Raw genomic sequence first — 21,427 nt, 5'->3', positions numbered from 1 at the left:
ATGCCAGTTCTTGGGCCTCTTCCCTGGCACCTGGAGGGTAGGGCCCAGTGATGTGTGCTCACAGGCCCTCCCATGGCAGAGAGTGACAAGACTGTAGAATGCAGCTGCTCCCCCAGCTACACAGGAAATGGCTGCCTTCAGAAATGGGGTGAGGCATCCATCATATACAAAAGGTGAGCTCCTTCCTGTGCACCTGGGATGGTACTGGGCAAGCTGGCCTTGCGATCATTAAGAAATAGTCACTCAAGGCCAGCATGGTAGACGGTGGGCCAGCATCCCCCTATCAGAGCTGCTGTGGGTCCTGGCTGCTCCGCTTCCCATCCACCTCCCTGCTGATGCACCTGAGAGAGCAGCACAATGGCCCGAGTGCTTGGCCCCCACCCCTCCCCATATGGGAGACCGCAGTGGTGCTCTGGAATTCTGGGCCAGACTGGGCCATAGTGGCCATTTGGAGAGCAAACCAGCAGAAGAACAAAGATCTCTTTGTCTCCCTGTATCCCTCTGCCTTTTAAATGATGTTTTTAAAAATTAGCCATTCAGCTAGTTTTCAGTGTTCCATGATGGATTCCCCACTGACAGTTTCATTTCTGTCTGCGACTCAGCAGAGTCCCACTTCCCAGAGCCAGTTTCTGTTCCGATAAAGAACGTATCAGTTGTGCAGTGGGAACAAAGAACTCCCAGACTTCCCTAACATGAGACAGGCCTTTTTCTTACCCATAATAGGAACGTGCATGTGATATAGGCTAGCAAGGGCCCACAGTCACCGAGGAACCAAGGCAGATGGGACGCCCATCTCCATACTCTTGTCTGAACAGAGTGTGGGGAGCTACACACTGGCTGTGAAATCTTCCATCTGGAATCCACATGCCACTGCCATTAGTGCCTCCTTCTTGAAGCTCGCCACATGGCCGAGGCCAGGTTCGGCAGTGGATGGCAAGTGTGCCTTACTCTGTTGTGTCCAGAAGAGCTGGGTAAGTGACAAGCCCCTAGGACCTGTTCCCAGGGTTCTGAGTGGGCCGCAGGACTCAGCGTGTGCAGAGCTGTGTACTGACACTACAGTGGAGTTCCTGGTTCTCACATGCATCGCTGTCTCTTTGTTCCTGTTGGCATTCCTATCTCCATGCTCCCTCCCAAGTTCTTTTCTGACCAAATGTTAGTATGGTTTTCAGACTTCAAAATGGAACTTGCAGTATATACAGGAAAGCACACAGATGGTGCGTGCATGGCCTGCTGGATGATCGCCGAGTGAGCAGAAAAGTGCACCGACCTCCCAGCCCCCCCCCCCATCTTGCCCAGGAGCTCCCCGGCCCCTCCCTGGCTCCCTGCTAGTCACCTGCTCCTTGTGATGCTCCCGGACCTCCAGCACCATGCTGTGGTTGGGATTCCACATGGATTCTTTCAGCTGCTAAGAAGCAGGCAGGGGAACGCCTCTGTCTCAGCAGACAGGAGCATAAAAGCCGATCCTGTGTGCTGCTCGTCTCAGGCCGGCCCTTCTGGTGATGTGTGTGTGTGCAGCAGGATTCGGCGTGGCCGAGCTTCCTGAACTTGGAGACACTCGGCTCGGTGAGTGAATGTTGTCTCTATTGCCTGCTTATTTAAGCATATCCAGTTATTTCTTAACAGGGCAGACAAGACTGCAGTCAGATCGTTGAGGGATAGCTGACCCGCCCAGCTGCCCCATGGTCTCCTAGGCAAGCTCTGCACAGCACTGAGCTGCCTGGCACTGCAGCGGGCAAAGCAGCACCTGCCAGTCTGAGTCTGAGCTGGGGCGCTCCCTCTCCATACAGCCGCACCTTCCAGGCAGTTCTCAGGCTGCGTAAACTGGGGCTTTCTGGATTGGGGAACAAAGAACAGCCGTACAGCTTATTTTGGCTCCAATACAAGACTGGGAATTGGTCCTAGAAATAGGAATGTCTTCAGCAAGTTGCATGACCTGAAAATTAGGGGTCTATTTCCCCCACTCTGGCTCTAGGGTCTTAAAGAAGAGGCAGCGGGCAGCCAGTTTTCTACAATGCCAGCGCCTTCCCAGTGTCCCCTGAGTCAGACATTTCTGTACAAGAATGTACCCATAAACATTTTGCTTTCTGGGGCTGGCATTGCACAGCAGGTTAAGCCACTGCCTGTGATACTGGCACCCCATATGAGCTCCAGTTCATTCAATTTGTAAAAAAATTTGGCTTTGACATATTTATTTATTTGAAAGGCAGAGTTAGGGAGAGATGGAGATCTTCCATCTACTAGTTCAGTTCCCCAGATGGCTGCAATGGCTGGTGCTGGACCAGGTCAAGCTAGGAGCTGGAACTCCATCTGGGTCTCCCAGTAGGTGGCAGTGGCTTGGGCCAGCATCCACTGCTTTCCCAGGTGTATTAGCTGACACTTGAGCCGGCATTCTTAAGGGATGCCAGTGTTGCAGGCAGCGGCTTAACCTGTTAATGCTACAATGCTGGCTCCAAGCACCAGCTCTTGAATCCTGGCTGCTCTACTTCTGATTCAGTTTCCTGCTAATGTGCCTGAGAAAGTGGTGCAGTGTGGCTCAAGAACTTGGCTCCTACCACCCATGTGGGAGACCCAGAGGGACTCCCAGGCTTCTAACTTCAGCCTGCCCCAGGCCCCACTACTGTGGCCATTTGGAGAGTGAATCAGCGGATGCAAGATCAATGACTCACTCTCTCTCGGACTCTGCCTTACAAATAAATCTTTCAGAAAAAAAGTTTTGCTTTCCAACATAACTGCAAAATCCTTGCCAGAATTCAGGATATGAATGTGGAAGATACATGAAAAAATCCAACTGTGTCTTTCATACTCAAAGAACTAAGATGGTGAGACTCAAATTGCACTCCATAGGAAACAGCCAGTGACTCTAGTGGGAGGGAGCTTGGAACACTGTGGCCAGGGCGACAGCCACATCCTTTTGTGGTCATAAAATAGACTTTCGATGTATTTTTAAAATCAGTTGGTTTCTAAATTACAGCCATGGTGAGTAAGAGCAGAGTAAACATATGATTAGTGATTTCCTTATGTAGTAAGTAGCATTAAATAGATTCTGGCTAAGGCCCAGGGTCTAAAATAATTGTGCTTTTAGTTAAAAAAAAAAATAGAAAACTGCCTTTGTTCCAAAGCCAGGGCAGTGGCTCACGACCACCCTCCCAAGCAGTAACGGCTCAGCTGCGTGAGGAAGTGGGGAGAAAAAGAGGAACTTTGGAAAACAAACTCTAAGCTGTCTGCCTGCCTGGATTTCATCATATTATCCCGAGACCCTGCCTCCTTGTGTCCCCACAAGCACAGAAAAATGGATCTGTGACAGCCATGGCGCTTGGCTTTCTAGAAACGCCTCCTTCAGGAGATGCACACTTGCTGCTCCTCATGGACAAATGGCAACCCCAAAGGCTGTGGTGTCTGGGTCCACAGGGAGGACAGCCCCTTGCTGTGTCAAAGCTGAAACGTGTTGCTTTTGCATGGCTCCAGGCAGCTGCCCTGTTTCTTTGTAGCAGGGGGTGTGTGTGGGGTCTCCTACTTCAGGCTTCCCCCTGCAGAAAGGAACCATCAGGGTTTCAAGAGAGGTGCTGAGGAGCTGCTCTTTACTTCCTTGTAGGGAAAAACAGCCGTTTCCTGTCTGCAAGGTTTACCACCTGTCGGCAGGATCTCAGGACGACAAGTCAGGGATAAGCTGTTCTGACAGCAGACAGGAGAGGGCGCTATATCATGCTGGGGAGCAGCCTAGGCAGTGTGTTCTCCGTAGGCTTCTGCAGAATCACGCGCCCAGCTCCTGTGGTGACAGGTTACCACTTTGGTCTTAATGGTAGCAGAACAAGCTGTCTCAGTCTCCACTTTGTTCTCTTCATGGATTCAGACGGATTCCAGTTTTGTAGCTGCTCAATTTCCAGGGCAAGGGTTTCTGGGAAATCGCCTGGCTGTCATGCAAACACGTAGCCTAACTTCAGCTCTGGGAAAAAGTCCGGAATTCCTGGCTCTCCGCTGGCCTCACTTGGGGACCTTGCCTGAGCCATCTGTCACAAATCCCTCTACAGAATTTTATCTCAAAACTGCAGCAAGGGGGTTAATCGGGCTGGTTTACACAGTGTGCCAACATCCCGAGACAGAAAGTCTTCCAAGGGCCCCGTGTTGTGACAGCAAATGGGGCACATGCCAGTGCACATTCCCCAGGGGCTGGATCCATACTGTATGAGACCTGGCCCAAAGATAAAACAAGCACTCATTTGTCAAAATACAGCCCGAGAAATTTCAAAGCATGCAGAGGTAGGAACTGATTTCCCATGCATTTATATAATTAATGCCCTTGTTTTTTCTGGTGGAACCAAGAAATTTCCCACCTGAGATGCAGCCCCTTTTGTGCTCAAGAGGCATGTTTCGCCATTAAGGGGCACATAACACATGCCTCCACTTCTCTTCCCACATGCACACTTTCCCGGTTTAATTTACTGTGGGATTTTAGGTCTGCAGGAACTTGGGTTAATTTTTAGTTCAGGTAGTTTTTCAAATCCAAGTCCCAGAGCTGGCAGATCTGTCTCGGGAGGGAACGACTGATGAGCCAGGTGCTGTGACCTCTCTTTGAGGTTCATGGAAGAGGATAGTCTTTGTGTCCCAGAGGCCCCAGATGCGGTGCTGGGAGGGTGGTCAGTTACCGGCTCACCAGTACTGCTTTCAGCCAAGCTCATTTTGAGCAGACGTGAACCTGCCACCGGGTGACCAGCGTTATGGTGACACACACGTCTACTCTTTGCTGAGCATGAAGTTTATTTCCTTCCTCTAAAATTAGAGAAGGAAGGGATATTTAAGGAGAAACCTCGTTGCTAGTTTTGCAGTGCACCTGGCTCTCACACATGGCCTTTGGTTAAACTTTGCTGCCAGCAATGGTGGCCAAAATACCCAGTCGGAATGTTGGTTTCCATGCTGCTTTTCACACATTTATTTTTATTTGAAGGAGACAGAGCCTCCCCCCAGATGCTGACAACAGCTGGCGCTAGGCCAGGCGTCTGGAACTCAATGTGGGTAGCAGGGATCCCAGCACTTCTGCCTCACCAGCTGTCTCCCAAGGAACAAGGTACGCATTGGTAGGAAGCTGCATCAGAGGCAGGACTCGCATCCAGGGACTGGTATGTAATGTGGGGTCCCAAGCAGCGTCCTAACAGCTGTGCCGCATGCCTGCCCCACTGCGCTGCTTCATTTTAACGAGATGGTTCCAGTTCTTTAAACAGGACTCGGAAACACGAACCATCTGACCAGCATGCTGATATTTTGTAGAAAGTACCCAGCTTCATGCTGCCCTTTTCTGTCACATTTCAAACTGTCAGCCAATGGGTGTGCCCAAAATTGGTATCCTGGACTGGCACTTCTGCTCCTAAAAAGCATGACGTCAGTGCTCCCCTGGGAGATGACCTGTCTGTCTAGTAAGGTCTTAATTCTCAGCCCCCGACACACAGCCCAGGTCAGCAGCCACACTGTGGAAATGGAAAAGCATCTCAGCCCAGCTGTGTTCCAGCCCCAGGCCAGCAGGCCAGCCCCTCCCCTCCTGCTCGCCTGGTATCGGCGCTCACTGCTGCCGGGCTGCCGGCTGCCAGAGATCAGGCACGGGCCAGCAAAGGGGCTTCAGCAAGTTTTATTTGGAAAATATGGCAAGAGTCTAAGGCACTTCAAACGTTTAAATACATACAGAACCAAAGTCCATGTGACATGGTATAAAGAAATGTATAAATACAGAGACCTACACCGTGCTGCTCTGGCAACTCAGAGCCAACTCTGATGCAATTCAGCATTTGTCATGAGATACTGTGTTTATTAATAAAAATATGGTCACGTTACAGGTACTTCTTCATGACTTGTGTTACTATGAAATATAAAATTGAAAATACTGTGTCAATGTCATATATAGCTTTTATATAAAAAGTCACAGAATACCTCCACCTCGATAAAACCGACTGAGAACATTTCCTTTTGTAAATTTTATTTTCGAAGCAGAAACTACCAGCGCCGACCCGCAGTGTGGATGATCCACGTCATCTCAAGTTCAAAATCATGAAGGCAAAAGCAGAGTCCCCCAGTTCATGCTGGAACGGCATTGCTGAAGAGCCTCGCAGCGGCTGCACAGTTAGTAAGTATAAATATTGGTGGAGAACTTCCAGGGGAACCTGCCACATCTCTGCAGAGGGGAGTGGGGAGAGAAGGAAGGGAAGTCGCCCATCCAGGTTACCGTACGTAACAGAGCAGACACTGAGCAGCAACAGAGCGCGGCCGTGTGACCTGCACCGAGAGAGGGCGGCCTCCGGCGTGCTGCGAAAGCTTCCGTCTCCTCCTTCAGCTTCACGCTTCCGGGTGCTGGTGAGCTCAGGCACAAGACACGTACATTCAGAATCTGTCACCCCAACAGGACGATTAGCAGCTTACTGGTGGCATGGAAGTGGAGGGCTTTTTGCATGTAATCAGTCAAATGAGCCGCGGTGGGCGGGACCAGGGGACGTCTTCCTTCCAAGCCTGGGGGTGCCCTGGAGACCAGGAAAGGAAAACAACCGGCGGTTAATAAACGACCTCAGATGTCACTTGGGATGCAGGCACTGCATGCGTGCACTACTGCTGATAGCCACCCATGAGCCACAGTCAAGGACAGGGGTCCACCCGCAGCAGGGCCCGTCAGAGCCTGGGAAGTGCTGTTCGTGCTGAGTGAACTCTGAGTCTACAGGGTGCCCACTGCGTGCGTAAGGAGCAACACCAGGAACAGGCTGCCCCGTATCCCTGGGCTCAGCGTGTGTCCTGTGAGTAACCTCACAGAGGAGAAGCGGGCGTGGGAGGAGGTTCAGGCATCTGACTTTCGAACACAAGTGAGCCCACCCTCAGCTCTCCTGGCCTCCGGGGCGGGGCTGACAGGATGCACTCTTAAGCTCCAGACTGAAACTTCCATTTTCAGCACCAACATAAAACCTGCGTCTCCTGCCAACTCCCCGAGGCAGGGGGCCCGCTGGCCTGGTGCACTTCCGCCTAGTTCCAAGGGCCAGGTGCACAACACTGACCGGAGACTGGGCCTTGGCGAAGTTGACGTGGGCATAGAGAAGAACGGCGATGTCCTTGTGGCCTGCTTCCAGGGCGATGGAGAGCGCGGTGCTGCCATCCTTAGGACGGAAAGAACAAGTCAGGGTGGGCTGGTCAAACGGGCACCCAGCCAGAAGGTGACACCGCGCAGCCCTCCACAGGGGGGGCCGGCAGATCTCCAGAGATGGGGTCTGAGGGGCCAATCCCCTGGGTCCTCAGTGATGTGGCTGCACGTGACAAGGGTGTCCTCGGCCATCCCGCTCACCAGAAGGGGCGGTGGGAAACGATGGGGTGGAAGCGTACATTCATGTGCTTTCCTTCTTTAATTACAGAGCGCCAGGCAAGTACCGTGCTGTGGGAATGAAGAACCTGCCCTTGACCAAGGACCTCTTCCCCTTGCTCTTGGAGACTGAGCTGCGACCCTGTGGCCCTGACTGCCTCTGCTGCCTGCTACAGGGACGCGTACGTAAGTGCTAGCGCGGCGCGTGGCTCGCATCCCTGTAATCTGTGCAATATATGGGGAGAAACACTGAGCCCTTCACTGAAACTGCTTCTGAGGCACACAAATGGGCAGGGAGTCGGATGGATGTAAAGGAACACTGAGGCCCCAGGCGGCCTGGGACAGATCTGCCGTCATCTGTGCAGCGCGAGACCCCATGCCACGAGCAGCGGGAGGTGGCTCGAACCACACTGTCCTCTCCCACACTGAATTCTGGGAGCTGCTTTGCCTCTGGAGGCCCACAGATGGGGGCCTTTCCGGGGAAGAAGTTGGCAAATGATCTGGGGCAGCCAGGTTATGTTAGCCACTGCGGCTCTGTGACCGCTTGGTCTGCTCTGTCTAAGCCGGCCTGTGGCAAGAGAGAGGTAAAAGCAAACATGCAAAGACCAAAACTCATCTGGCACTCCCTTTCCCTCCAGGGCACAGTGCTCTGTCCCCTGGGGGCCGGGCTGCCAGGAACTCCCTTGGCTGGGTAGGGCCCAGCAGGAGGTTTTCCCCGTTACCTCAGCCAGGCTTAAGCTGTGGCGCAAACTTGTGGACCACAGAGATAAACTTTCAAAAACAACCCGCCTGCTCCCGTGCTCTCTGCCTCTCTGCTCACAAAGCCTGGACACACGCAGAGGGGTCTTTTTCTGAATGTTTCCTAGTCAAGGGGTGATCTGAGAGCAGAGACCCCTCGGTGACCGCATGCCGCCGCCCAGCACCTGCATTTCTAAACAGACCAGTAACCTGCTTATCTTGTCCCCGCAGACTCAAGCCACGGGACTGGAGATCTGGCCACTTGGCTAATGCACCTGGGGAAGCAGCAGATGATGGTCCAAGTATTTGGGACCCTGCTACCCACAGCGGAGACCTGGACAAAGCTGCTGGCTTTGGCCTGGCTGGGCCCTATTGCAGCCATTCATGGAGTGAACCAGCAGAGGGGACAGTTCGATGTCACTTGGTCTTTCAAATTTAAAAGGTACCTTCTCTGAATCTGAGAACCACACTATTAAAAGGTACTAAACTATAAATGACCTTTTATAGCTTTTAGGGTGAGGTCTGTTTCTCTCCCTGCCTTTGGCCTTGGCCCATGGGCGGGCTCCACTACACACAATGAAGGTGGCCGGCATGGGAAGACCGCTCCCCCAGGAGCCAGAGGCAGCTGTGCTCCCCTCCCCCCGCCGACACTGGTGGCTTACGTTGTCCTCCAGGTGCCCGTTGCAGCCCGGCTGGGCCAGGAGCAACTTGACGATCTCCACGTGCCCGTGCTCACTGGCACACATCAGGGCTGTGGAGCCCTCGTCGTCCTGGATGTTGACATCAGCCCCACAGGCCAGCAGGCCCTTGACCATGTCTATCCGCCCATGACTGACGGCCAGCATAAGGGCCGTCTGCCCCGCCTGTGGAAGAGCGAACACAGCCATGAGACACGCTGTGGGCAGACAGGAGCGTGATGACCGAGGGGAAACGGGACCTGGGATGATTTGGGGTGGGCTGGGGGCAGGCTGCAAGAAACCTGCTTCCTGAGAGCTACGGAAGATCACTGAATGTACACATTAGGCCAAGGACTGGTCTCGTCTCAACAAGGGCTAGAGAGCTGAGAAGGCATTTGGAAGTCAAGCTGGGAGCAGCTGGCACTGGTGTAGGTCGGGGACACTCCTGTTTCCTTGCCAGCTCTACAGAAAACACGCCCTTATCTTACTGGCGTGTTTGGTCAGCTGGGACCACCAGGCGGCACACAGACTCGGGGTGGGCCAGCCAGTACACAGTGGTGCCTGTGCATGGTTGCAACAAGCCCGCGTGCAGCACAAACCCCGGACGCAAGCTCGCCCACCTGACTGGCTTTGGCGTTGACGTCCCCGCAGCCAAACAGCTCCTCCACGACTTGCATGTCCTTCTCCGCCTCCACCGCGGCAAGGGCTGCCAGCATGATGGGCGTGTAGCCCGCCTTGTTCTGGTGATCCACGTTGCACACATCTGCAAGAAACGGTTCCTTCAGGGAGAGGCCAGTGAAGCAGCACCAGGTGGTCAGAGACCAAGAATGGTTGGAGGTGGAACTGTGGTACAGTGCATAACGCTGTTGCCTGCAATGCTGGCATCTGCTATGGGTGCCAGTTTATGCCCCGTCTATTCCACTTGGAATCCAGCTCCCTGCTCTTGTGCCTGGGAAAAGCAGCAGAAGATGGCCCAAGTGGTTGGGCCCCTACACCTGTATGGGAGACCTGGAAGAAGCTCCTGGCTTTGGCCTGCCCCAGCCCCAGCCTTGCTGTGATCTGGGGAGTTAAACATCAGATGGAAGGTGTCTCTCACGTTTTCAAATCAATCAAAGCGAATAAGTTGGAAGGAAGTGGGAGCGTTTTTAAGGAAGTGTGTTTTTGCTGAACAACAGAATTACTTCATAGTTCCCAAGGTCTGAAAGTGAGAGAATTTCTCCAGCTGTCTTGTTACAACTCAGGGTGGGAATGCAACAGCTGGGAGCTCTGGGAGGTTGTCCTGAGTACCGGCTGCTTCAGAGAATTGACAGGATTACAGATGCTACACATGCAGCAGTGTTGACGAAATGGCTGTTAGGGAGTGGAGCAGACAGATGGAGCCACATGCAAAAGGTTCGGCAAGGCTGAGAGCCAGAGACGCTGTGTGTGTGGTTCCTCACTTCTGCAAACACTACTCAGTTCTCAGGCCCTGTGCCCTGTGCTGAGAGAGTGGGAGTGGCAGAAGCACAGTCCAATGCCACACTCAGCATCTGAGAGCCAAAGCCATCAGTCCTCCAACAGGATTAGCAGGCCCAGTGACCGGGCCTGCCCTCGTCCTGTAGTTCTGAAGGACTCTTCAGGGGCGAAGTGATCCCCCTGCATTCAAGACATCCCTCAGGCCGGCACTGTGGTGCAGTGAGTTAAGTCGCTGCTTCTGACGTTGGCATTCCAAATGGGAGCAGGTTTGTGTCCCAGCTGCTCCACTTTGGATTCAGTTCCCTGCTAATGCACCTGGAATAGTAACAGAAGATGGTGCCAGTTGTTGGGCCCTGCGCCCATGTGGGAGACCCGGAAGAAGCTCCTGGCTTGAGCCTGGCCCCATCCTAGCCGTGGCAGCCATTTGTGGAGTGAACCAGCAGATGGAAATGCATGCTCTCTCTCTAACTCTGCCATTCAAATACTTAAAAACAAAAGTCCTTTTTTAGTAGCTTCTGATGAAAAGCCAGCAATGGTGACTGCCTGGAAGCAGCTTTCTTAAGTGACTAAGAATTAACTCGGAATGTTTAGGATGTTTCTATCAATAAAGAGCAAGAAGAGAAAGTCACAGGAAAACTCTTTGAGGTTCCACACAGCTCTGCGATGGCGTTCACAGAAGTACACACGTCTGCATAGGAAAGGCTGCGTGCAGAGAAGTGGCTGAGCACGAGTGCTCTCCCGGGCGCCACTGATGCCGACACACCCTACGTTCACGTTGGACGGAGCCAGAATTTTCACCTACTATCGTCAGCAGTAAAAAATGCCACGAATGGGCCGGCGCCGCGGCTCACTAGGCTAATCCTCCGCCTAGCGGCTCCGGCACACCGGGTTCTAGTCCTGGTCGGGGCGCCGGATTCTGTCCCGGTTGCCCCTCTTCCAGGCCAGCTCTCTGCTGTGGCCAGGGAGTGCAGTGGAGGATGGCCCAGGTGCTTGGGCCCTGCACCCCATGGGAGACCAGGAGAGGCACCTGGCTCCTGGCTCCTGCCATCGGATCAGCGCAGTGCGCCGGCCGCAGCGCGCCGGCCGCGGCGGCCATTGGAGGGTGAACCAACGGCAAAGGAAGACCTTTCTCTCTGTCTCTCTCTCTCACTGTCCACTCTGCCTGTCAAAAAAAAAAAAAAAAAAAAAAGCCACGGATGAGGCAATGAACAAAACCATTCCCTGACAAAATCCCATTCCCCTTGCCTGGATGGCGCCTCCACCCCGATTTTCCCACAGCCTAAGCTTTTCTTCTCAGGGGTAGTCCTTCCTGAGACCTGGCCTTCAGCCTTCCTGGGTATCATGCAGTTCTCTGTGTCATTCCAACTGTGGACAACACCGTCACCAGCTCTGTTCCTGGTCGGGACCAGGCTGGAACTGCCCTCGCCTACAAGGAAGCCCCTAAAGGGGCAAACTGAGAAGAGGAGGGAAGAGGATTTCCTCACTGAGCTAATCCAACATCACCATAGCAGAGTAGAAGTCACTCAGTGGGCTCAGGAGATGGGAGAGGAACAGCATCTACCACATACGCTAACGGGGCATCGGAATGGAGAGTCACTGGTGCAAGCAGACCGAGCAGCTGACTTCCTACCAGTCACACCCTTGACAAAGGGCTTCAGACATGGGAGTGATGGGGAGACTGTCCTCTGCTCATGTTATTACAGTTCAGACAGGACACCAACACTCCCGGTGCTGTGGTGCTTCCTCGGGGACCATGCTGGACTGTGGCTTTGCTCATCTTGAGTGGCCAGGCACTGCTGCAAGACCACGGCATGCTGGGCTGGGAGAGGACCACACGGGAGGAAGCTAGGCCTCTGGCCCACCAACCCCACTCGGCAGACCGGCGTCAGGAAGGAGAATGCAACTCCTAGGACTATGCTACACTTGAAGTCGGCCACTGTGCAGGGGGCACGTGCTCCAGACCTCCTCCTGAAGGGGACCTGCACTGCGTGTCACACGTTTTGTTCCCGAGGGGACAGCCAGCGCACCTGCTTCCAAGAGCAGCTTCACGATCTCGAAGTTGGAGTGGGACACGCTGTAGTGCAGGGCCGTGTTGCCGTTGCCGTCTGCCATGTTGATGACGTAGCGCAGCACTTCCGGGGAGATGGAGGCAAAGGCCGCGATGTAGTCGCCCACCATGGCCGGGATGGCCGACTTCTGGCTGGACACGCGGAACCACTCATGCTGGAGGGTGTTCAGACAGAACCGCTGCCAAAACACCGAGTAGGCATTAGTGCTGCTATTTATAGCCCTTTCTGAGACCTCGCTCACAGTCCAGAAAGCGGGCCTTTTATAGTCAAAGTAAAGGCTGTCAGAATCCGCTCTCACAAACCGCCCAGAGCCCTTGGCTCACTCTCAAAAACACCAAATTGGGACATCCATCCTGAGCTGAAGCCACGTCCAGTTTAGTCTAATATCTGTACGGGAGGCCGCACTGCACTGTCCCAGAGCATTGGGGCTGCAGTCCCCCCACCAAGGTTCCAGCTGGGCCCTGCCACATAGAAAACATGGGATCTCGGGGAAATTCTGATTCTCGCCGCTTCCAAGTCAGAGAAGTGGGAATAATGTCTTTCCTTCACAGTGTTTGTAAAGAGAATAAAATGTTTAGTTAGCCCTGGCTTGATTTCTGGAGCTCTTTATTATGTAGATGTGCCGACCTTCCCATTTTCATAGAAATCAGGAAGGAATTAGAGTGCTCATGAGGCTCACCGGCACCACTCTGACCTCCCTGGGCTGCTGGCACACAGAAGTGGCACTTGCTTCACGGATGGTCCGGTCAACCTTGCACAACGTGAAGTTCAGTACACACTGGGCACAGGCAGCCCGGCTGACGGAGATGTCTCCAAAGCTTGCTTCATGGGCTGCCTTTTATAGACCTTTAGCATTCTCTCGTCCTTTATTTGCTCTTTCAAAGTGTAAACATGTATCAAAGTGTGGCAAGCCCATCTTCAACACATCAGAACCCACAATGTCTTTGTTCTACAGAGAAGGGAGGGGGTGAGGTCACAGAACTTGCATCTTTTTATCTCCCTGGTACTGGTGATTACACCCACTCAGTCATAGTTTGGGTCACTCAAAAAGGGTTCTGCTGAGCAAAAAATGAGTCTGATTCCTTCCTTCTGCTTAGTCTTTCACACAGTTTTGTTGCTTCAGCCTTACCATACAGAAAGAAGAGAAACGACAACCTCCAGCGGTCTTAACTCTGCTAAGCTGCGTCATCTGGTCCAGGCACTGGAACCACCCCACTGTCCATACTTCACAGCATAATACTTTTTTCCTTGTCTTTTTTTAAACTTTTTATTTAATAAATGTAAATTTACAATGTACAACTTTTGCATTGTTGTGGCTTTCCCCCCCTCCACAGCCCTCCCATCCCACTCTTCATCAAGATTCATTCTCAATTATCGTTATATACAGAAGATCAACTTAGTATATACTAAGCAAAGATTTCAACAGGCTGCACCCACACACCCACACAAGATATAGAGTACTGTTCGACTAGTAGTGTTGTCGTTAACTCTCATAGTGCAACACATTAAGGACAGAGATCCTACATGGGGAGCAGGTGCACAGTGACTCCTGTTGTTGATTTAACAACTGACACTCTTATTTATGACGTCAGTGATCACCCGAGGCTCTTGCCATGAATTGCCAAGGCTATGGAAGCCCCTTGAGTTCACCAACTCTGAACTTATTTAGTCAAGGCCATATCACAGTGGAAGTTTTTTCCTCCTTTCCGAGAAAGGTGCCTCCTCCTTTGATGGCCCATTCTTTCTGCTGGGATCTTGTTCACCGAGATCTTTCATTCAGGTCGTTTTTGCCACAGTGTCTTGGCTTTCCATGCCTGTGAGACTCTCATGGACCTTTTAGTCAGATCCGAATGCCCCAAGGGTTGATTCTGATTGATTCTGAGGCCAGAGTGCTGTTTAGGGCATTTGCTTTTCTACGAGTCTGCTGTGTGTCCTGCTTCCCCTGCTTCCCCCACACGGTTCATTCTCTCCCTTTTAGTTCTGTCCATTATTTGCAGACACTGGTCTTATTTGCACAGCACAATACTTTAAAAACCTTTACAACCAGGCCTGGTGTTGTGGTGTAGTATAGGTAAAGCTACCACCTGCAACACGGCATCCCAACTGGGCACCAGTTCGAGTCCCAGCTACTCCACTTCTGATCCAGCCCCCTGCTAATGCACCTGGGAAAGAAGTGGAAGACAGCCCAAGTCCATGGGCCCCTGCAACCATGTGGGAGACCCAGAAGCAGCACCAGGCTCCTGGCTTCGGCCTGGCACAGCCCTGGTCCAGGCTGTTGCACCCCTTTAGAGGAGTTCTCCGTGACTCTGACTTCTAAGTAACTAAATAAGAAAAGAAGAAGAACCTTTGCATTGAGGAATTCAATCAACAGAATCTGTAGCAAGCACGGAGTGTGTACGTGTTACACTGACACCATACTTGGCAATTTGGAGATGTAAAAAATGTAATAACATCCCTTCTGAATGAAAAAATTTTTTACTGTGGCTATGAAATCCTGTGTCCTAAAGCTCCAATTTCAGATGCATGTTAACCTTAGTGGGAAAGAGTGAAATGCATTGAATTTCACGGCTTTACTGTTTGTGACCAGGGTATAGCCCAAACCAAGCATTTGGCTCGTAGTGATGAATTTCAACATGCAGTTCTGTTTCCCCTCAACCAGGAGTTTTATTTGGTGCTTCCTGCTGTATATGTCACTGCCATGTTCCTTTTTCAGTACACTAATTCAATGTCAAGATTTAGCTATTTCTCATGAATCTAAGTTTCTACAATAGTAAAAAGTATGACAGGACACCACAATTTTTAAGAAAGGATGCCACATCATAAGCATATATTTAACCAGAAAAAAGAGTGGACTGGCCCTCCAGCTAAGTAGCATCTAGTCCCAGCACTGACCAGCAGCTGCTGCTGCACAGACACAGGTGCTCTTTCAGGACTCGATGAGAGCAGGGCGGGAGAGCACAATGCTGTGACAGCCATCACTAGTACATTTCAACACACTACACTGAAGCTGCGGCCTTCACATTATAAAATTAGGTAATTTTCAGGGGCCAGTGTTGCAGTGTAATGGGTTAAGCTGCTGTCTGCAATGCTGGCATCCCCTATGGGCACTGGCTTAAGTCCTGGCTGTTCCACTTCCAATTTAGCTCCCTGCTAACACACCTGAGAGAGTAGCTAAAGCTGGCTCAAGTATTTAGGCCCCTGCACCCACGTGAAAGACCAGGATGAAGCTCCTGGCTGGGCCCTGCCATTGTAGCCATTTGGGGAGTGAACCAGTGGAAGGAAGATCGATCTCTTCTTCTCCCTTTCAAATCAATATTTTAAAACAAAACAAAAAAACTAGGTAATTTCCAAGGTTACACAATTCCTTCTCTTGCTTTTAGTCCTAACATCTTGATTCTATACTTCTAGTAACTTTGTCAGCATCTACTGTTTTCTCCAGCTGTCAGCATTTTATTCAGCATAAAATATTATAAATCTGGTGACATGCACAGACTGACATGCACATTCCTATCTAAATTAACAAGAAGCTACATTTTCACAATGTACTAAAGACATTGCTATCCCCTGGAGGGTTGGTCAGGCCTAGAAAAGAACCTGCACATCAAAACAAACAGGAGAAAGTGACAGTGGTGCGAGTGGTGGGAGATGAACACTGTTATGGAGGTACTTATGTATCCTGTATTATGCCATTCACTTCTGCTAAAGCAACCAAAACGTCCATGCTACTGGCTTCTCAACCTCTCAAACTGTGAAATGACAAGTGCAGTCACTTTTCTGCTTAAAAACCCTGGCTGCCTGCATTCCACATCCAAACGTAGTATGCAGTTTCATAATCAAGAGGAATGCTGACCTCAGCCCGGATGGGTTTCTTTTAAACACACATGTTAAGCAGAAAAACAGGATGCTGCTCCTTGGATCACAAGTTTCTGTGAACAAAAGTGGAACGTGCAGGAAAAAGGCGCGTGCCGACACTGAACCTTCACTTCTGTCTGCGGGAGTCTACCTCACAGATGCCTCCGTCCCCCGAGAAGTCCAGGGGCAGGTAAAGGACATCCAAGGCCACACCCGACGGGAATGCTCCCAGTGCATCCAGGGGGCCAGGCAGTATAGCACGCGTGCCAGGAGTCATTCAGGGGGAGGTGTGCAAGCAACAGTGGGTGGGGGCAGGTCCAAGCTGGCTGCCATGGTGGTGCCCACATAGGAAATTTGTACAAGCTGGGACAGGGTCTGCTGGTTACTCACCATATCTTTGCTGGTCAGAGCCTTGGGGTCATTGATATTATTCTTGAGTAAGTTGCAAGCAGACAACATCTTTTCACTTAATTCATACCTAAAAGGGGAAGGCAAGCAAGCTCATGACTGGTCACAAAAGCAAAGTTGTTTCTATTCAGTCCCTACGCCCTGTCCAAGGACAAGTGTCCACGCAGCAGCACAGGCAGGTCACGGCAATACTCGGCGCTCAGAGTTGGCATAGCTGCCCACAGGCAACCGAGGACCGATGCTGCTCTAGCCCGCCAGTGCCTGCAGCCAGAGCTCAAGGTCTTCTCATGAGGGAAACTTTGAGCTTCCACAGTCTGGCCTTTATGACCTGATGGAATGATGTTTTTTTTTTTTTTTTTTTTTTTTTTTGCTCCAAGTTCTGAAAAATGTTCTTACTCTTAACGGGGGTGAAGAGGTACAAATTACCAGAGATCCATTAGGCTGGTGAATTCATCACAGATCTGAACCCAAGCTGGCGCTTCTTTAACCCGTGTGACAAAGATAGGTAAGCATTTGAGAACACTTGGAAATACACTTACCTTGTGTTTAATGTAAAGTTTCATTTGCCAAATTAGATAAGTTTTCTGAAATGTTCTATTTGTATCTCTCACAGTGGAAAACCACAGAAGTGTCCATCTTTTCTATTCTCTCTCCTGTTTTCTAAGTATCACATCCACTTACGACGTTGTTAGGTTCATGTTCTCAGCCAACCAGAGTGTTTGATATTTTATTTCAACTGCTGTTGATGATACCCTCCCAAATCTATTCGTGCAGTGTTGTCAGTACTCAGTGAGCAAGACAGTACAGCCAGCTGACTGACACCCATCACCTTTACAGTAACCGTGACCACTGGTAAAGGCCACACCACTGTTCCTCACACACACAGTGGTCCTGCAATAAAATGTACACAATGGCTCAAGATGAAATGTGAAATTAAAAACTATGTTAGCCACCAAAAAACTCAAGTATTTCTCTAAATATAAGCAAGGTGTTCAAATGATGGCAGCTTCAAGGGATGGTAGCTTGGGGAAACAAAGGGGACTAGATAATAAGCCATTCTCTTTGCTACCACAAGAGGGAGGAGTTACGAGGCTCTGTACTTCTATTTATTAGTACCCCAACGAGATGTGTGTACAGGTTAGACCAGACACAACTGCAAGGCCTCTGAGCTGGACAACTGCACTGCCGAGGTACAATACACGTGGGAGCGGGCGGGGAGGGAAGGGGAGTGTACCACACCTCTCTCTGATTTCCACCTTCTCAGGTTCACATTCTTGAACCTGCATTTCATCTTCCACCCTGGCAGACTTGAAACCTTCAACATTAACTGCATGGTGCCCTTCGGCCATTCCCCGAGTGTCTTCCTCCTTCTCTTCCTCCTCCTCTTCTTCAGGAGGATACTCAAGGGCATCACACTCGTCATCTGACTCGGAAGAGGAGCTTTCATCTGAGCTGGAATCATCACTTGAAGTTGTCTCATACCTAGGTGGCAATTGGGAGTTCAGGAGATGCAAAGTGTGCCCATACAGACCCAGTGACAGAGCTTTCTAGGAGGGAAGAACTGCCTACTGAATCTAGAAACTTCACCAGACCCTCTACTTGGAAGTTCAAAGTTAGGTCTTTTTAAGGGCCCAGTGGTTTGGGACAGATTCTGATTTAAGAGAGACAACCTGGGTTGCCACCAGGCATCACATACTACTTATTAAAAAAATTACAGCACCTCTACCTTGGTTTAAATCAAGAGGACATTTACTTCATGGAAACCAGATCTGAGTTGTTCATTTTAAATCTTTCCCCATTTTTCCCTATTTTGCACCATTCATTCATCATGTTCAAGGTGAACAAACCCAAGAAGTAACCAGTAGTTCATCTGGTTAATGCCCTCCACAATCTCCTGGGTCATTATCACCTAATAAAACTTTGAAGACTTGGAAAACAGGCACCATGACATTAAGCCTTGGTGGTGTGCTTTACTATAAATATATCTGAATTATTTCTGCACTATTGTTTTCTGGCTGAGGCCATGTAGTAATTGATTAATAAGTTAGCATTTAATTGTAGGAGGACAAACAGGCTTAACCATTTCCCTGGGCCAACTGGAAGAGGAAGAACAAACAACTAATAAACATCCTGTTGAGAAAGCAAAGGGCTGACGGCATGGCCAGGTGACTCTTCAGGTGAGAGGCCCTGCACTTTTGTTTGCAGTCTTGCGCAGGCTAGGCAAGCAGCCCTCTCTGCATGTGGATGACTGCCACAGGCCCATGGAGTGATGCTCCCGGTCTCTTTCTGCTCATTGGCAAGTTCTAACATAGATAAGTACAAGTTGTCCAACAGAGCGCAGGAACCCTGCTCCCTTTTTGCTGAAGACTATGTTTTTCAGGTCAGAGGTGAGATGTCAACTGCTCTGTGTCATCAGCTATCCTTAAGAGTGACATATCCTTAAAGACAGCAAGAGGAGAAGACAGAGGCCAAGTGCACCTTCGTGAGCAGGGAATCTTCCATCACCCAGCTGTAGCAGCATCCCAAGCTAGGCACCTTGACTGTAACTTGGGAGACAGACAGGCAGTGTCCAGCGCAAGACCCACCATCATTCCTTACCCTCCATTAATGCCAACAAACTGAAGGTTCTTCTTTGTGCCATTTGAATCTTTGTTGCCATCTTTCTTCTTCATGATGGACTTCAATGTATTTTCATTATTTGTCCCTACTGTGAAAACGTGAAGGTGAGCAGAATGAACTTGAACCCTTACCAAACGAATACGTAATCTTTCCTCCTGTACCATCATTTTTTTCTCCCGTACAATGGGTATTCAGAAAGTTCATGGAAAACACATTTTATGAAAAAAGCATGTTTGGGTTTCAAATTTTTTTCACCAACATAAACTTATCTTTCACTTGCATTTTCTATGAACTTATTGAAGTTCCCTCACATGTAAATGTAGATCTTGGCATCTATTTATGAGAAAATCGCACAAAATCCACTGGAAAAGTGTGCGCATGCAAAGGAAGTAATCCACTGTTCCACTAATAACATTCTCTAAATAGGAAAGAAAATCTACTGGTACTTCCAGAAATAACAAAACCAGTGACAACTGGTATTTCTATCAGGCTCCACTGTTTACAGAGTGATGCTGTATCTCATCTGATCCCCAAAACCACTTAGGCACCAAGATAATGATTATTACTGTTACTCTGTTTTCTTCAATTGAGGTAACCTGGGGAAAACATATGTCTGCTGAAATGTGACAGCATGAAATGCTATTTAAAATAGAACACAATCTGCAATATCAGATACATTTCCTGAGGGGCGCTGAGGTGGGTCCTTTGGCAATCTTCAAAGATAGTCTAGGCCTACTTTCCTAATAGGTACAATCTTTCTTTCCAGGTCAACTTATTAGGCACACTGATATTAAACTGGAATGCTGGCCACTGGTCCTAGATTCCTGATGAGGGGGGCCGTGAGAGAGTTGTTTACCGTAGAGGCCAGCAGCTATCTGATCATCTGTCAGGTTCACGGGCGATGATGAACTTTCCTGAGCGGGGAAGGCAACCCGGCTGCTGATGGGCCTCCCTTCTGTGGTCCCCACCTCCTGGTCCGTCTGGGATGTCAGGTGTCCTCCTGACACAAGGCCTCGGCACTTACAGGTGCATTCCAAGGTATTTCCTGTGAACAAGGAGAAGGGTATAGAGTGTGTGATGCAAGGATGCAACAAGATAGACTTAAAAACTGGGCTTTTTAGTGCCTTGTAGCTCATCATTTTCTCAAGTGGTTTCCTCCTGTGTTTGCTTTCTGGAGGAGTGGCAGCCACTGCACAAGCTACTTAAACCCAGGCCCCCAAGGCCGCCTCTGACTCTCAGCCCTTCTTCCAAAGACCACATCTGGATCTGCCAGGCTTCTCGTTTGAACTCCACGGACTCCCCTGGCTTCTCTGTTTCCCTGGCCCTGCGTGCCCACTCAGCTCCAATGCCACAGTTACTGCGTCTACAACAAAACCTACCACCACCTAGAAAGAGCCAGAAACACAGCCCAGACTGCTTAGGCACAGATTCTGAACCACCCAGAAACTGGCACCAGCTGACCTGTCCAGCTGCACTACTTCAGTGTTCTCATGGTCCTGCTGGGACAGCACTGTCACGGCACATGGGACCACAGGGCTCTTGCACCTGCCAGGCTTGTCTCCCCATGGCCAGACCCTGTCAGTCAAATCACTGTCAGCAGAGCTGGCCAGCACCCTCTCAGCCTGCCTTTCATAACCTCTCCCGGTTTTGGTAATGCAAGGTACATGACTCCAGCTGTTTTCAGGGCATGCAGTAGCTGAGGTCAACTTTGCTCCGCTCACATCTGCTGAAGTGCAGCTGCTTCTGTCAGACACTCATCTGTTCACTGAGTGATGCAGAAAATTAGGTTCAATAATACTCTGTTATTAATGTCGCTGGCATGGAAAGAAGTTTACGATATATGGTTAAATAAAAAAGATAATAAAACATCACGTATAGTGTGACCCTATTAAAATACATTAATGTACAGTACAGACACAAATAGGAGAAAAGTTTTATCTAGAAGACTTTACTTACCAAAATTAAGCAGCTATGGTGATCCTAATTTTCCCCTGTATTTGCCATTGCTTCTAACATTAATACGGATTAAGTGCTCTCAAAAATCACTGTTATGGGGCCAGCGCTATGGTGTAGCGGGTAAAGCCACCACTTGTGATGCCTGCATCCCATATTGGCACGAGTTTGTGTCCTGGCAGCTCCACTTTTGATCCAGCTTCCTGCCAACTGCCTAGGAAAAGCAGTGGAAGATGGCCCACATGTTTGGGACCCTACACCCATGTAAGAGACCCAGATGAAGCTCCTGGTTCCTGGCTTTAGCTGGGCTCAGCTATGGCCATCTGGGAAATCAA

At 50.3% G+C, this 21,427-nt stretch overlaps 1 protein-coding gene and 2 long non-coding RNA genes across 39 annotated transcripts in view; 2 read left to right on the top strand and 1 right to left on the bottom strand.

The window, feature by feature from the left end:
* The first annotated feature begins 766 nt into the window (after positions 1-766).
* LOC149128732 (uncharacterized) lies at positions 767-5,062 on the top strand. Its single transcript, XR_016237297.1, has 3 exons — positions 767-971; positions 1,484-1,563; positions 4,943-5,062. It is a non-coding gene; the product is annotated as an uncharacterized LOC149128732 (long non-coding RNA).
* A 539-nt stretch (positions 5,063-5,601) lies between these two features.
* KANK1 (KN motif and ankyrin repeat domains 1) overlaps positions 5,602-21,427 on the bottom strand; it is a 217,675-nt gene continuing 201,849 nt past the window's right edge. For 13 of the 36 annotated variants that reach the window (XM_089337133.1, XM_089337132.1, XM_089337121.1 and 10 more), the window contains 9 exons: positions 19,996-20,184; positions 19,119-19,227; positions 17,760-18,002; positions 16,503-16,590; positions 12,219-12,438; positions 9,357-9,499; positions 8,722-8,922; positions 6,844-7,121; positions 5,602-6,500 (listed from right to left, as the gene is read on the bottom strand). In XM_089337133.1, coding sequence (XP_089193259.1) covers positions 6,846-7,121; positions 8,722-8,922; positions 9,357-9,499; positions 12,219-12,438; positions 16,503-16,590; positions 17,760-18,002; positions 19,119-19,227; positions 19,996-20,184 — 1,469 coding nt within the window. In that variant the 3' untranslated portion in view covers positions 5,602-6,500; positions 6,844-6,845. The remainder of the gene's footprint in view (positions 6,501-6,843; positions 7,122-8,721; positions 8,923-9,356; positions 9,500-12,218; positions 12,439-16,502; positions 16,591-17,759; positions 18,003-19,118; positions 19,228-19,995; positions 20,185-21,427) is intronic. The other 23 variants (XM_070051231.2, XM_051858534.3, XM_051858539.3 and 20 more) reach the window with 7 other exon arrangements.
* On the top strand, positions 7,130-13,556 carry LOC149128731 (uncharacterized). Of its 2 annotated transcripts, none has more exons than XR_016237296.1 (2): positions 7,130-8,501; positions 13,384-13,556. It is a non-coding gene; the product is annotated as an uncharacterized LOC149128731 (long non-coding RNA). The 2 variants fall into 2 exon arrangements; XR_016237295.1 differs by having other exon boundaries at positions 7,130-8,538.

Source organism: Oryctolagus cuniculus, chromosome 1 (genome assembly GCF_051225735.1).
Source record: "Oryctolagus cuniculus isolate XC-2025 breed Fujian yellow rabbit chromosome 1, ASM5122573v1, whole genome shotgun sequence".
Taxonomy (NCBI): Eukaryota; Metazoa; Chordata; class Mammalia; order Lagomorpha; family Leporidae; genus Oryctolagus; species Oryctolagus cuniculus.
Note: the sequence above shows the minus strand (reverse complement) of the source record. Positions and strands in the feature narration are given on the sequence as shown.